This window comes from Dufourea novaeangliae, unplaced genomic scaffold, assembly GCF_001272555.1.
Source record: "Dufourea novaeangliae isolate 0120121106 unplaced genomic scaffold, ASM127255v1 scaffold445, whole genome shotgun sequence".
In the NCBI taxonomy this organism is placed as follows: domain Eukaryota; kingdom Metazoa; phylum Arthropoda; class Insecta; order Hymenoptera; family Halictidae; genus Dufourea; species Dufourea novaeangliae.
Window position 1 is genome coordinate 454203 of NW_015374315.1, and position 12484 is coordinate 466686.

General features: G+C 30.4%; 5 protein-coding genes across 5 annotated transcripts; 3 read left to right on the forward strand and 2 right to left on the reverse strand.

Moving 5' to 3' along the window:
• Positions 1–674: 674 nt before the first annotated feature.
• LOC107192830 (acyl-protein thioesterase 2) lies at positions 675–2228 on the forward strand. The gene is given in 8 exon segments (XM_015582168.1): positions 675–840; positions 1186–1217; positions 1297–1362; positions 1462–1509; positions 1611–1715; positions 1718–1784; positions 1856–2020; positions 2116–2228. Coding segments are annotated over 8 exon segments (585 nt in total). The 5' UTR covers positions 675–786; the 3' UTR covers positions 2164–2228.
• Positions 2229–3764: 1536 nt separating this feature from the next.
• On the forward strand, positions 3765–4948 carry LOC107192843 (enoyl-CoA delta isomerase 3, peroxisomal). The gene is made up of 6 exons (XM_015582181.1): positions 3765–3866; positions 3982–4154; positions 4229–4349; positions 4433–4522; positions 4579–4719; positions 4793–4948. The coding sequence occupies exons 1-6, from the start codon at positions 3765–3767 to the stop codon at positions 4946–4948; spliced, it is 783 nt and encodes a 260-aa protein (XP_015437667.1).
• Positions 4949–5043: 95 nt separating this feature from the next.
• Positions 5044–8230, reverse strand: LOC107192817 (DNA repair and recombination protein RAD54B-like). The gene is made up of 10 exons (XM_015582154.1): positions 7950–8230; positions 7783–7882; positions 7611–7703; positions 7417–7549; positions 6774–7342; positions 5923–6685; positions 5697–5856; positions 5496–5622; positions 5187–5414; positions 5044–5118 (listed from the first exon to the last, which is right to left on the reverse strand). Exons 1-10 carry the CDS (start codon positions 8228–8230, stop codon positions 5044–5046), a joined length of 2529 nt encoding a protein of 842 aa, XP_015437640.1.
• Positions 8231–8728: 498 nt separating this feature from the next.
• On the forward strand, positions 8729–9196 carry LOC107192818 (bladder cancer-associated protein). Its single transcript, XM_015582155.1, has 2 exons — positions 8729–8806; positions 8879–9196. The coding sequence occupies exon 2, from the start codon at positions 8954–8956 to the stop codon at positions 9194–9196; it is 243 nt and encodes an 80-aa protein (XP_015437641.1). The 5' UTR covers positions 8729–8806; positions 8879–8953.
• A 1452-nt stretch (positions 9197–10648) lies between these two features.
• LOC107192827 (40S ribosomal protein S10-like) lies at positions 10649–11881 on the reverse strand. Its single transcript, XM_015582165.1, has 3 exons — positions 11789–11881; positions 11105–11249; positions 10649–11024 (listed from the first exon to the last, which is right to left on the reverse strand). The coding sequence occupies exons 2-3, from the start codon at positions 11246–11248 to the stop codon at positions 10689–10691; spliced, it is 480 nt and encodes a 159-aa protein (XP_015437651.1). The 5' UTR covers position 11249; positions 11789–11881; the 3' UTR covers positions 10649–10688.
• Between the last annotated feature and the right edge of the window lie 603 nt (positions 11882–12484).

Sequence of the window (12484 nt, forward strand, 5' to 3'; positions counted from 1 at the left end):
GATCCCTCGTTTCCGATTGGTTGAGACGTTGCACGATGGCGTCTCTGTGCATTTCCTTCCTACGACTCTCTTTAAATGAAATGTAAAATCGAGTATCCACGGATGTTTATCATTTGGATATGATTAATATTATTATTAAATACTTAAACATTCTCATGTTGAACAAGATTGAGCAACACTTCAATATCGACTATCTGTTATGAATAATAAAAGTTCTGAACTTAATGTTCGAACGAGTGTGTCATCGACTTTTATATGTTAAACCTTTTGAAATTATAGACATACTATTATTCGTGTTCAAATTGCAAACATTTTCAGAGTTTCATACGAAGAAATATTTAAGTCATTTTAAGTAATGAAAAATTATTCCAACAACATATTGTATCCCTTCTTATAAATACATATTTTCTGACGAGTATCATGCGCATAAATCAGCATAAATATCAAATTTCAAATACATATTTCTTAATATTCTATGGTTGATTGTATCGTCTATAGCAAATAGATTTAATCATTTCGAATTTTATTATAAATCTTTTATAATTAAATATCTTGTATATAAGATGTCGATTATGAGTAATTACACAGTTTGAACAACTTCGGTTTTCGTTTGAAAATATGTAATCTTGTAAAGCATGCGCATGACTTCCGTCTGTCCCCCATCTGATCACTTTGTGTGACTTTGGAGAATTTTGAGCGCTGTCAAGAAGAATCTTCCGCTGATCTTCCGCCATCATAATACATTTTGCCTATATTCTTGTATCACGTCCAACAACGCGAATAATAATGACATCGGTAAGTCCAGTTGTGATAGCAGCTACAGCTAGGCATACGGCTACGGTAAGTGAAAATTAAAATCTTCTTTAGTTATACCTAGCGCAAAGTAACTCATAATTAACCGTAAATGAATTATTTCTGACATAATATTGCCGTATAAATATTAAACCTGTGTACCATATTGTATTGGTCCTTATTTCACGTTCTACATTTGACATTTTTATCATTATCTAAAGTTAAAACACTTCGGTTTGAAAGATTTAATGGTATAAGTAATGAATCTTATATATTTTGATGGTTTCATTAAAAATACTTGTGAGAAGATTAAAATTATTCAGAGCACTTAATATGATTTCACATAGTTTCATTGATTTGATATAATATAGTTTCGTTATATTGTTGTTACAGCTAATATTTTTTCATGGATTAGGCGACACAGGGTAAGACTAGACATTATGTAATGTGATAGTAATGTATTTTTGTACTGTATATCTATATGAGTTCAATTGGCTTTTACAGACATGGCTGGGCCAGTTCAATGAGTGCAGTACGACTACCTCATATTAAAGTTATTTGTCCCACCGCGTATGTATATTTTCATTAAAAAATAGTCACTTATATATAAATGACAATATTTGTTACTTTTATATTATTAAAATATGTAATTCAGTCCTATTATTTTAGGCCTACAATGCCAGTGACACTAAATGCAGGATTTAGAATGCCTTCTTGGTGAGTGAGCAAAATAAGTATTTGTGATACATTTTTGAGGTAATTTATCTAATGGCACAGCAAAAGTCAAGACTTAGATGAGATTGCATTAACAAATGCAGGTTTGATCTGCGAACTTTGGATCCTAGTGGAGTTGAAGATGAAGAAGGTATAAAGAAAGCTGCAGAAATGGTGCACTCTTTAATTGCACAAGAAGTGGCAGCAGGAAACCAGAACCTTTAGCTGGTATTATAGCCTTATCATGTTGGCTTCCTATGCATCAGAAATTCCCTGCTGTATGTGTATTCAATAAAAAATGTAATAATATGAAGTACCTACAATGTTTATAACATTGCGTTTTTCTTAGGCAGCAATAGGAAATAGAAATACTCCATTGCTACAATGCCATGGCAACTGTGATCCAATAGTGCCATATAGATGGGGACAAATGACAGCATCTTATCTCAAACAATTTATGACACAAACAGAATTTAAAACATATGGAGGGATGATGCATACATCATGTGATGAGGTAGGAAAATTAGACGTAGTTTAATAATTTGTAATAGATGTATTCAAGATTCTGAAGAGTTTATAAACGATTAATAATGACTGTTATTTTCGCAGGAAATGAGTGATATGAAGAAATTCATTGAAAAAGTGTTGCAGCCATAATAGTTCTATTAAATACAGCAATGTTTTAAGTGTTAATCTTATTACCTTATTGTTCTTTATTAAATTAATTCTTCCAACTTTACTGCTACTTAAGTCTAGCGCTTGGTGAAGAAGTAAAGACAGAAATAGGTGAAAATATTTAAAACCTTAAGGGGAAAAATCCAATGGTAGTAACAAATTATTATTTTGATAAATATTTATTTCCGATCTGTTATCACTTCCGTTCATTCGGGTGATTTTTACTTCCTTTTACATGATAAAGTTGTAACGAATACTAGAAGTTGATGGCATTTTTAATTCTAAATATCTTACCACATATTACAGATAACAATTGAAAATAACAAACTACCTTGTATGTACTTCATACAGTGTCTCATTACTTTCTATTTATTTGTACAAACCATGTGTGATTAATTTAAAAATGAATATATTATTTAGAAGAAAAATAGTATTAATTGGTTTAATTTTACTTTATAAAGAGACATCCACAAAGATACATTCAATTGAACATTTTAATTTCTATACATATTAGGATGTTTATAAGCATTTAGATATTCTTTGTAATACTTCCATTTTATATAAGTTACATATAATGTACAAACATTACTGCGTATAAAATAATGACTTTTGTAGAAATCTTGTCTAGAAAACAGTAATATGGCCATGTAATTTGTGGTTACAAAATATAGTTTTGAAATCAACAAACTCGATAATTTTTGGTAGATATCATATTCGCGAATACCAATCACAAGAAATGTGAATAGTGAGTACAATAACACTGACATGTGTATAAGTACAAAAGTTACTAAAAGTAAGATGTACTGTGATTATCATAACTTATAATTCAAGCAACTGAAAAGCAATACTAGTTACATAATCAAACACATGGATAATTGTTTGTATTATTCATTTAAATCTTTAAAATTCAACCGGTCGTACTAATTATGTGAATAATTTTCTTCTTTTCAGTGTTTGTATAAAATTATATTATATTTGTATAAAATTATTATTGTATATTTTTTTAATCTTTACAATTAAACAGTAGAATGACTGTCATTTACTAACGTTTCAAGTACAAATAAGTAAATTTTTTAAAACTGAAAATTGTATAAATGAAGAATATTAAAAAACCATATTGCTAAGTAATTTACTTATTTGTAGGGAACGTTGGAAAACAAGATAGTATTGCATATTTTTAAGAATATTCTTTATGAAAATTTTTGTATTATCAATATTTATACCTCTCTTTCATTTCTTGTAAAGAATCATGTATCAATAAATTTTTGTTATCAGTTTCATTCATGCTCCGCATTTTGTTCATGATATAATAATAATATGCAATTGAAGATTTAAAGAATATAGAGACTTTTAAAAAACTAATTATTTAACTGCATCATAAATAGAAAATGACATCATAAATAGAGAATATTAAATTTAGGAGCAGAATAATTGCTACATAAATTAATGATCATATTGTTCTCAATGACATTACAACTTTTAATGATAATTTTTATCGCGAACTTCCCAATTATGCACATGAAACAGAACGACGTTAAGTTTTTCATCAGTTGTGCGTGATAAATTTGCAATTATTTCTTATAATGGCAAATAAAAATACATCCGATGTCTTGCATTCCGTAGAAAATGGAATTTTGAAAATTGTATTAAATAGACCAACAAAAAAAAATGCCATCAGTGCTTCTGTGAGTAACTTTTAAATTATGTAGAACTTTAAGGTTGGAATACATAAGCATATTCAATGGTCTGAACAGATGGATCAGAACATCCTTTTTATATTGATGTATCTTTGTTTAATAGATGTACAAAATAGTGATGCATCTCTTATATGACTCTGTACATGATAGTAATATACATGCAGTTGTTTTAACTGGATCCGGAAACTATTTTAGTAGTGGAAATGACTTTTTGTCATTTATGACGAATGGAGATGAAGACACTCCTAATATCGAAAACTCAGTTGCTATTTATAAGTAAAAATTTACAGAAGATAATTTAAAGTATTTAATATTTATTACCCAGAATTTCACCTGATATCATTTTTCAGAAATTTTGTAGATACTTTAATTACATATCCCAAGCTTTTAATAGCTATTGTAAATGGTCCTGCAATTGGAATTGCAGTAACTATACTACCATTGTTTGATATGGTATATGCATCAGATATGGTAATTCTGATTTATGACTACATGAAGTAATACTTTTCTATTCATATGATAAATAATCTCTCATTATTTAAATATTATTCTAGGCTTCCTTTCACACACCATTTACTAAATTGAGTCTTGTTGCCGAAGGATGTTCTACCTACACATTCCCTAAAATACTGGGACAATCTAAGGTATCTAGAATACTATTATATGTTATTAATTTATAACATTCTATACACTCTTTTAGGCTGGTGATATGTTGTATTTAGGCTATAAAATGAATGCTTTAGAAGCTAAGCTATATGGCTTTGTTAGTGAAGTATATAAACATGAACACTTAAATGATGTATGGTCATATCTGAACAAATTATCTACACTTTCAGCAGAGGTAAGTATCCATTATATCTGTACCACATGTAATACTACTGAAGATCTCTTAAAATATACAATATCCTTTTTAGTCAATATTGGCCATTAAACGTCTAGTAAAAAGATGGAATGAGAGGCTCTTATTGGAAGTTAATGAACAAGAGTCGATTGAACTCATAACAAGTGTAAAATCACCTGACTTCGTGCAGAAATTTATGAGTACAATGTCAAGTAGAAGTAAAATTTAAAAATGAAGATATAGGTATATTGAACTGAAAAATATTGTGAACACTTCATATGCATGTTGAAGAAGAATTGATTATTATTATGTATTAAACTATAATTAAGCTTTCTCGTTTAAAATAGAATTTCTGAACAAGAATGTTATATTACTAGATATTTCAGATAACATGATTTCCTACAAAAATAGTGAATGCAATTATTATTAGAAATCTATTATGGTAATTAGCAATAAGTAATTCTTACCTGTATTATGTTATCTGGAATTGGTTGCTGATAATGTTCCCACTTCAACAGCTGATTTATTGTCAAATTTTGTTGCGTTTCTTTATCTTCTAGAAGTAGCTGATGTGTCCGTTCATTTTCAGTATTCAATGGTTTAGATCTTGTTTCTCTTTCTTTGTATTCATTGCAACTACATTTCATTAGATCGTGTGTTAAACAATCTGTATCTGTTGTCAGTGTAAAGAGGTCCTAAAAGTGTTGTAAATACAACATATATTTTATACTGTGACTACTTGTAATATTTAGAAGAAATATATAAAGAACACAAACTTTCAATTCATTTGTAGACAGTTTTAGTGAAGCAGAGCAATTCAGATCCATTACAGTTTTGCTCAAGCCTGCTTTGCTAATTTGCCTCTGAAAAATTTTTTCTTCAATTGTTCCTGTTGTTAGTAATCTACAAATTTTTTTAATATTATTATATGAACATAACTTGAATTCGTATATACTATAAATATAAAATCCTCCAACCTTAAAGTATAAACATTTCTTTGTTGACCTTCTCTCCAAATTCTTGCCATAGCTTGAGAATCAGATGCTGGATTCCAGTCCGAATCAAATAAAACAAGTCTAGACGCACCAGGAAGGTTTAAGCCAACTCCGCCAGCTTTGGCACTTAACAAAAATATCTCTGCAAAAGTTATATAAAAATTGATGGCGTACAAATGTAATTAGGTACTCTGTTATATATACTGACTGCTTTCATTGTTTCTTGAATTAAATTGATCAATGATCTTGGATCTGGAGCTGCTTGCTGTACTACCATCTAATCTAAGAAACTGTAAGTTTTCGTTGCTGCAAACATTTTCAAATAAATCCAACGTTTGTGTATAATAAGAAATTAATACTAATTTTTCTTCAGTGTTCTTTAAATTTTTTATTAAAGTTTGTATAACCGACATTTTTCCACAGTAAGTATTTTTTGAAATATTTCCACAGTTTTTTCTGTAAGAATTTCTATTCGTATTTGTAAAGTCATTCGGAAGCAAATCATTCTTTTCGTTGTAAAATAAATCCGGATGGTTACAAATTTTTTTCAGCATTGTTATCACTGTCAAATGAGAAATGCCGTTACCCGGTAGTACTGTTCTATTAAACCAGGCGTCCGTGATGCGTCTATACAAGTCTTCTTGTTCGTCAGATAAACGGCAAAATACAACTAGCTCGTGCTTAGACGGCAAGTACTCATTAATTGTATCTTGTGTACGCCTTAGGATGAAACATTTCATTTTTTCATGTAATTCATTGGCTCTTTCTGTTCCCAGAGACACAACACTTTCGGTTGCATGAGGACATCGCGAAGCTACAATAGGGTTTTCATAATAATTTGTAAATTCATAATTACTGCCCAGTATACCTGGGTTTACGAAGTCTATTAATGCAAAAAATTCTTGTAGATCATTTTGCATTGGTGTCCCACTTAAGAGGATTCTCTTTTTACAGTCCATGTTACTTAAGATCTAAAAGATATGCATACTCAGTATTAATTACGTTTTTTTTTGATGACTTACATTTAAAATTATCAATACATGCAATCGATGATAGTACCTTTGCTGCTTTTAAATCGTTATTTTTTAATTTGTGGCCCTCATCACATACAATTAAGTCAAAAGCTGTTTGCTCAATTTCTTCTTGACATCTAATAAGCATATCATAACTAATAATCATTATTGAATGTTTCAACTGTTTTTTGAAGTCTTTTGGTTTATTTTTAGCATTTACAACATATGGAAATATTCTGTGGCAACCCAACCAGCGTCCAAATTCTTTGTTCCAATTACTACAGAGACTACTAGGAGTTACTACTAATACATAGTTCAGGACTGGTTTTCCATATGGCCCTTTTTTTAATAGTGTCCAAATAAGAGTAATGCATTGCAATGTTTTACCAAGACCCATTTCATCAGCTAAAATGGCACCAAAGTAATTGGGTACTTTCAAACCCATAATACATTCATAGAGAAACACAATACCATGTCGTTGATGTGGCCTCAATGCATTTACTAAACAAGCATCTACAGTTACTTCTTCTTCTTTTTCTGGTGTATCGCTCTCAATCCAATTTTGTGAGGTACATATAACAGGCATTACAAGAGGATCGGATGTTAATTTGAACCCTTCAATAAAACATAAATATTAATTTTCTCATGTTACATTGATGTTAGTTTTAAAATCAAGTTATAGCTTAAACCTTTTTTTAAAGAAGCAAGGGGTTGATAAGAACCAGAACTGGAACTTTTTAACTTTTTTCTTGGTGGTTCTGGAATTGTTTCCTCAACCAATTTATTTGCCAATGATTGGTTATCTATTACTTTATTCACTATCTGTAAATAAATATATATTAATCTCTAATATAAATTTTGTAGTTAAATTACACATTGTTACCTCAATTTCTTTATTTTCTATGTACATCCTAAAACCTTCCACTAGACTTTCTTGATTAATCACTGTCCTCTGAATGACATTACCTTCTGAATCCTATTCAATGTAAAAAGTAGTTTAGCCTTCTAATTGTTGTAAAATATAAAATTAAGTATATTATCCTTGTATAGATTACCTTTAGAACTGCATGTTTCCCTGTAACTTCTAAAATACCATCATCCTCCCACTTTTTATGTTTTCTTGCAGATTTTTTGCCTATCACTACATTAAAAATGCTAGAAAAAATTAATAAATGATACAGTTAAATGTCTATACCTTTAAGTAAAATATTCAGATACATACATTTTATTACTGTTACTAATTATTGTGGACTTTTCTTTATTGCTCATTGCATTGTCATTGTTTTGTACAACTGGAATATATCCTTCTTGAATTTCTTTATTTTCTTTTTCGACAGATGTCTTGAATAAGTTAAGAATACTCGTAGTACTTCTGCGAGAACATTGTTCTGAATTTTCAGGCGATTTAACAACATTTTTTGAACTTTCCTTGGGCTGACTATCTGCCGATTGTTGACATTTTAAAACAGATTTGAATCCCTTGACTTTATTATTTCGATACATAATAAACTTGAAAAGAGTACTTTGTTAAAAACATTACATGATTGAATCTAACGACACTATGACATTGCATGTAAAAGAATAAATATTAATTAAGTAAATAATGTATTCAAATTCGTTTCGTTACCGAACCGACTGGACTGCCCCGATATTCGGGACAAGAATTAAGTGGCTTGGCGCTCTTTAGAATGTTATTATTACTAGGATAAAGTCCCTGGCAATCGTAGCAGGTCTCTCACTAGATTTACTGAGACTCATCCTATCGCACTGGGGATATCATTTAATAATTCAAAATTAAACAGAATTCTCACTTTATCTAGGAACTCTAGGCTTATCGATGTATGGAGGAAATTTGGAATTGCTAGGAATATTGTCCTAGTAACAACAGGACGATTGAAAGGCAGTGTGTAGTTCAGTGTAGTTTTCTACATTTGATGCATGGCATGCGTAATCTCATATTTGCAAAAATACGGAGTGGAGGTATTTGCGTTAGAATGAATACATATCGTTAAATCGTTAGAATTCCCAGAAAGAAAATGTTCCGAGACGTTTACAGTGCTTCCAAGTAGAGTACCAAAGGTGACATTAGACGGTACAGTGAGCTTACAAATGAATCGAACGGGAAAATAATCATGCGACCTTCCTTTTCAGAGGAATTCTGTCATAGATGAGAGAGCTAGACTGACGGAGTTGAAAATACATCTCTGACAACGAAATCGAAGGAGAATGTATTGCCTACAGTGGTTGATTCCGGTGTTACTAATACCAAAACCAGTAAATCCAGCATTACTGGACACACATGACATGTTCATGGCACTCTATCTACTTGGATTCTTCCTAGAACGAAAACCATGCACTATTTGTAGTATAGTATTTCTTGTCACAGTTTCCTTAATTTGTTACAGTGGCATAGGTAAATGTCTCCTTTGGAGCACAAATTGTGATACAGTGAGATGTGGTAATAGTTAAGATTGTTGGAATAATTGGTCCTAGGTTCCACAATTGTCAGTACTCTTATGTTTTCTTTAAAAGAATATATAAAAATTATTTTATAACGTAACCCAATAACTGACTAATATATAAATATATATATACATACATTATTTTGGCATTTCTGTGTATATATATGTATATTAGTAAATGTACATAAATATGATTTTTTATGGTTTTCGTCATAGTTTCTATAGTTCTTGTAATTGATACACATACATGAATCTGTATTTGTACATGTACATACATTTATATATGTACTTATACAAGCAGAACATAAGAACATATAAAACTGGTAGCCATAAAGAAATTTTACACTAAACTGAGAAACTTTTGTGTAAGATCATGACAATTCAAGATTATAAATCGAATAAAGCACATGATCCTTGTATATATAATTAAATTTGATTCCAGTTAACTGAATCATATTATAGTGTATATAAAATTTTCTAACCAGAATTGTTGACTCTTTTGTAAGTTGCATACTTTAAGAATCAATATTTTCTTTGCTCTTCGTTTTATTTAAATAAATTTTCATTTGAAAAGTTCATTATTAATTGTGTTATATTTAGATGTTAAGGTCTTAAAATTCTCTTAATAGTTTTGAAGTATGATAGTGTATCCTGTATTTGCTGACTGCCAATATGATTAAAACATAACTAACAATCCAACTCCATAATGTGGAAAATTTTGAGATAAAACAATACCTACATAATGAACGAATTTAGCTGCAATTTATCGACAAATAGTAGAAATAAGTATTGCGCTAATAGATAAGTTATATATATTCCATTCTGATCTGTGTTACATTAGAAATGCTTATTATATGTAGAATTTGCAATTGATTACTTTTGACTTGTTCATAAAATAAATATATTTTATTGAGCATGAAGTGTAGTAAACACTGAAATGTAACTAAAGGTTCCCTGAAAATTCTGCATATAAACAAACTACATAGATATAGAGACGCATCTTCATTTAGTGTAGGATGTATGAAATTAATGAATTTCATGTACTTTACATAAGAAAAGCCTGTACTATGCTACTAATCTACAGAATTTTGTAGCTTATTTTAAGCAAGATGAAAGTTTAACTTTACCTCATCAATACAAAGTAAATAAGGTTTTCATTTCAAGCTTCTGCTTCGGCACAAACATGTATCTGTGATGTTTCCAGTTTCAAGCATGAGTCTTGTCAAAGATAATACATTTACTTACAAAAGACTTCTGATCAGTGTATATAATAATTGTGAACATTAATTGCCTACAGTTTGCTTCCATTTGTGGTTTTACATATTTCATGACTGTACAATTTGTAAGTAAATGTACACTTTTGTAATATAATAGAAAATAAATAAAAAATTACTGTAACTCTCTAATTTCATTTTTGGATGACTTGTGAATGATGTGAGGTTGACTGAAATGATAATACTGTTAGATCAGAAAAAATTTATTTATTTTACATTAAAATATTATTGAGGTTTGCCACGACCGAAACCTCCACGGAATTCAACATCACCAGTTCCTGCACCAACATCAGCCTTTTTGTCACCAGGACCTGCTGGCCCTCCAGGTCCTCTTCTATACCCTGCACGGTCTTCTGTTGGTCTGGATGCTTCGCTTCTAGTAGCTGCTGCAGGTCGTGGCCTTGTTGTTTCTGACCTTGTCTGCCTCTTCAGAGTGGAAGGTACAATTTCAGGAGGTAGGTGCAAGTATCCACGTAAATATTCAATGCCTTCATTTGTCAGATACCAATAAAAATGTCTCCAAGCAAACTGTTCTTTGACATGTCCCCTGGATTTCAAAGACTATAAACACAAATTTATAAAAAAATCAATTACATTGAAACAATAAAATACCAATGAATTAATTTGTACAGGATTACTACCTGCATGGCTTTAATAACTTGAAGATTTGGAATAGATTCTAATTCTGGGTGTTTTGGTGCATGGTAGTCTTTCTTTGCTACCATAACACCCTCCTTGAAAAGATGTTCATAAATTGCTACACGATTCTTTTTTGGCATCAACATCCTGAAAATAATGAAGTATAAATATGAAAATTAACAATGTTATGAGTATACCCATTTCATTTTAAGTACACAAGAAAGAAAGTACTCAGTTTATCCACTATATCCTTTATCTACCACAGTATGCAGCATTAATTTTTTAAACTTTATCTGACATTGATAGAAATCAGATAACAATATAACAATAGAAAAGGATATTAAGTGAAACCAATATCATTCAAAATATATTAAGCTGGAATATTTAAATTTCTTTGATTCGCTAAAATATTTATTATTCAATTTGATACAGAAAAGATTTTGATATATACAAAATAAAACCTGTGATATATACAAATTTGTATTAGCATTGTAAAAAAGATATGAACATTCGGCTTGGTTAGGTATATGTCAATAGCATACAATATGAATTATAAACAAAAAATATCAATCATATGAAAATTCTTTGATTCAGCAAAGATCAAAGAACTTAACAAACCTCCAACTTTCTTACAATATTTATATACATTTACGATTAAAATAGATATTACAAGAAGCCTAACATACTTGATGTTTCAGCGTGAGCCTTCTATCGGAAAGAAACTTTGCTGGCTCGCGATATATTGCGTACACGAATCGATGTATCGTTCGAGAGTAACCGGAAACAGCGAATGTTACTAGGATCACCGACAAGATATAGAATAGACCTATCATCCAATGCTTTTTTCTGTCCCACGTTCGGAGGGCTGCGTAACCACCGATTAATACCACCGACTAAGTATAGGATAGACCTATCCTCTTATGGTACTTCATGTCTCATGTTCTGAAATACCGATAGTGTATAGACCTATTGGTTTCTTTTCGCGTACAAAAAAGTTATTGCGTTTAATCACCGATTAGGTACAGAATAGACCTATCATCCAATGCTTTTTTCTGTCCCACGTTCATAGGGCTACGTAGCCCTGTTACCATTTTAGTGTCAATATCCGACGTTACCGATAAAGCATGAATTCTGGGTATTATTAGCACCAATGAAGTGTTATTCCATTCATATTGTGTGTATCTATATGATTTGACGGGAATAAAAATATCCGATGCTTCAGTTTAACGTTAAGGGATAAATATGACAGTCATGAAACATGAAACGGAAAAGTATATATTTTTTCACTTAACTACAAGACAATTTACTCTAAATGCATTGTTAATGGATTTCATTCGTTTTTATATCTTGCCTTACATTTGTGTATTTGTAACAGATAAATT

Excerpts from the sequence above, each read along its gene's own strand:
- LOC107192843 (XM_015582181.1), top strand. The coding sequence starts at position 3,765 with ATGGCAAATAAAAATACATCCGATGTCTTGCATTCCGTAGAAAATGGA. Across the intron at positions 3,867-3,981 it reads AAAATGCCATCAGTGCTTCT|ATGTACAAAATAGTGATGCA; the intron begins GTGAGTAACTTT and ends TTTGTTTAATAG. Across the intron at positions 4,350-4,432 it reads TGGTATATGCATCAGATATG|GCTTCCTTTCACACACCATT; the intron begins GTAATTCTGATT and ends ATATTATTCTAG.
- LOC107192817 (XM_015582154.1), bottom strand. The coding sequence starts at position 8,230 with ATGTATCGAAATAATAAAGTCAAGGGATTCAAATCTGTTTTAAAATGT. Across the intron at positions 6,686-6,773 it reads ACGATTTAAAAGCAGCAAAG|ATCTTAAGTAACATGGACTG; the intron begins GTACTATCATCG and ends CATATCTTTTAG. Across the intron at positions 5,623-5,696 it reads AGAAATGTTTATACTTTAAG|ATTACTAACAACAGGAACAA; the intron begins GTTGGAGGATTT and ends AAAAATTTGTAG.
- LOC107192818 (XM_015582155.1), top strand. The coding sequence starts at position 8,954 with ATGTATTGCCTACAGTGGTTGATTCCGGTGTTACTAATACCAAAACCA.
- LOC107192827 (XM_015582165.1), bottom strand. The coding sequence starts at position 11,248 with ATGTTGATGCCAAAAAAGAATCGTGTAGCAATTTATGAACATCTTTTC. Across the intron at positions 11,025-11,104 it reads AAGTTATTAAAGCCATGCAG|TCTTTGAAATCCAGGGGACA; the intron begins GTAGTAATCCTG and ends TTGTGTTTATAG.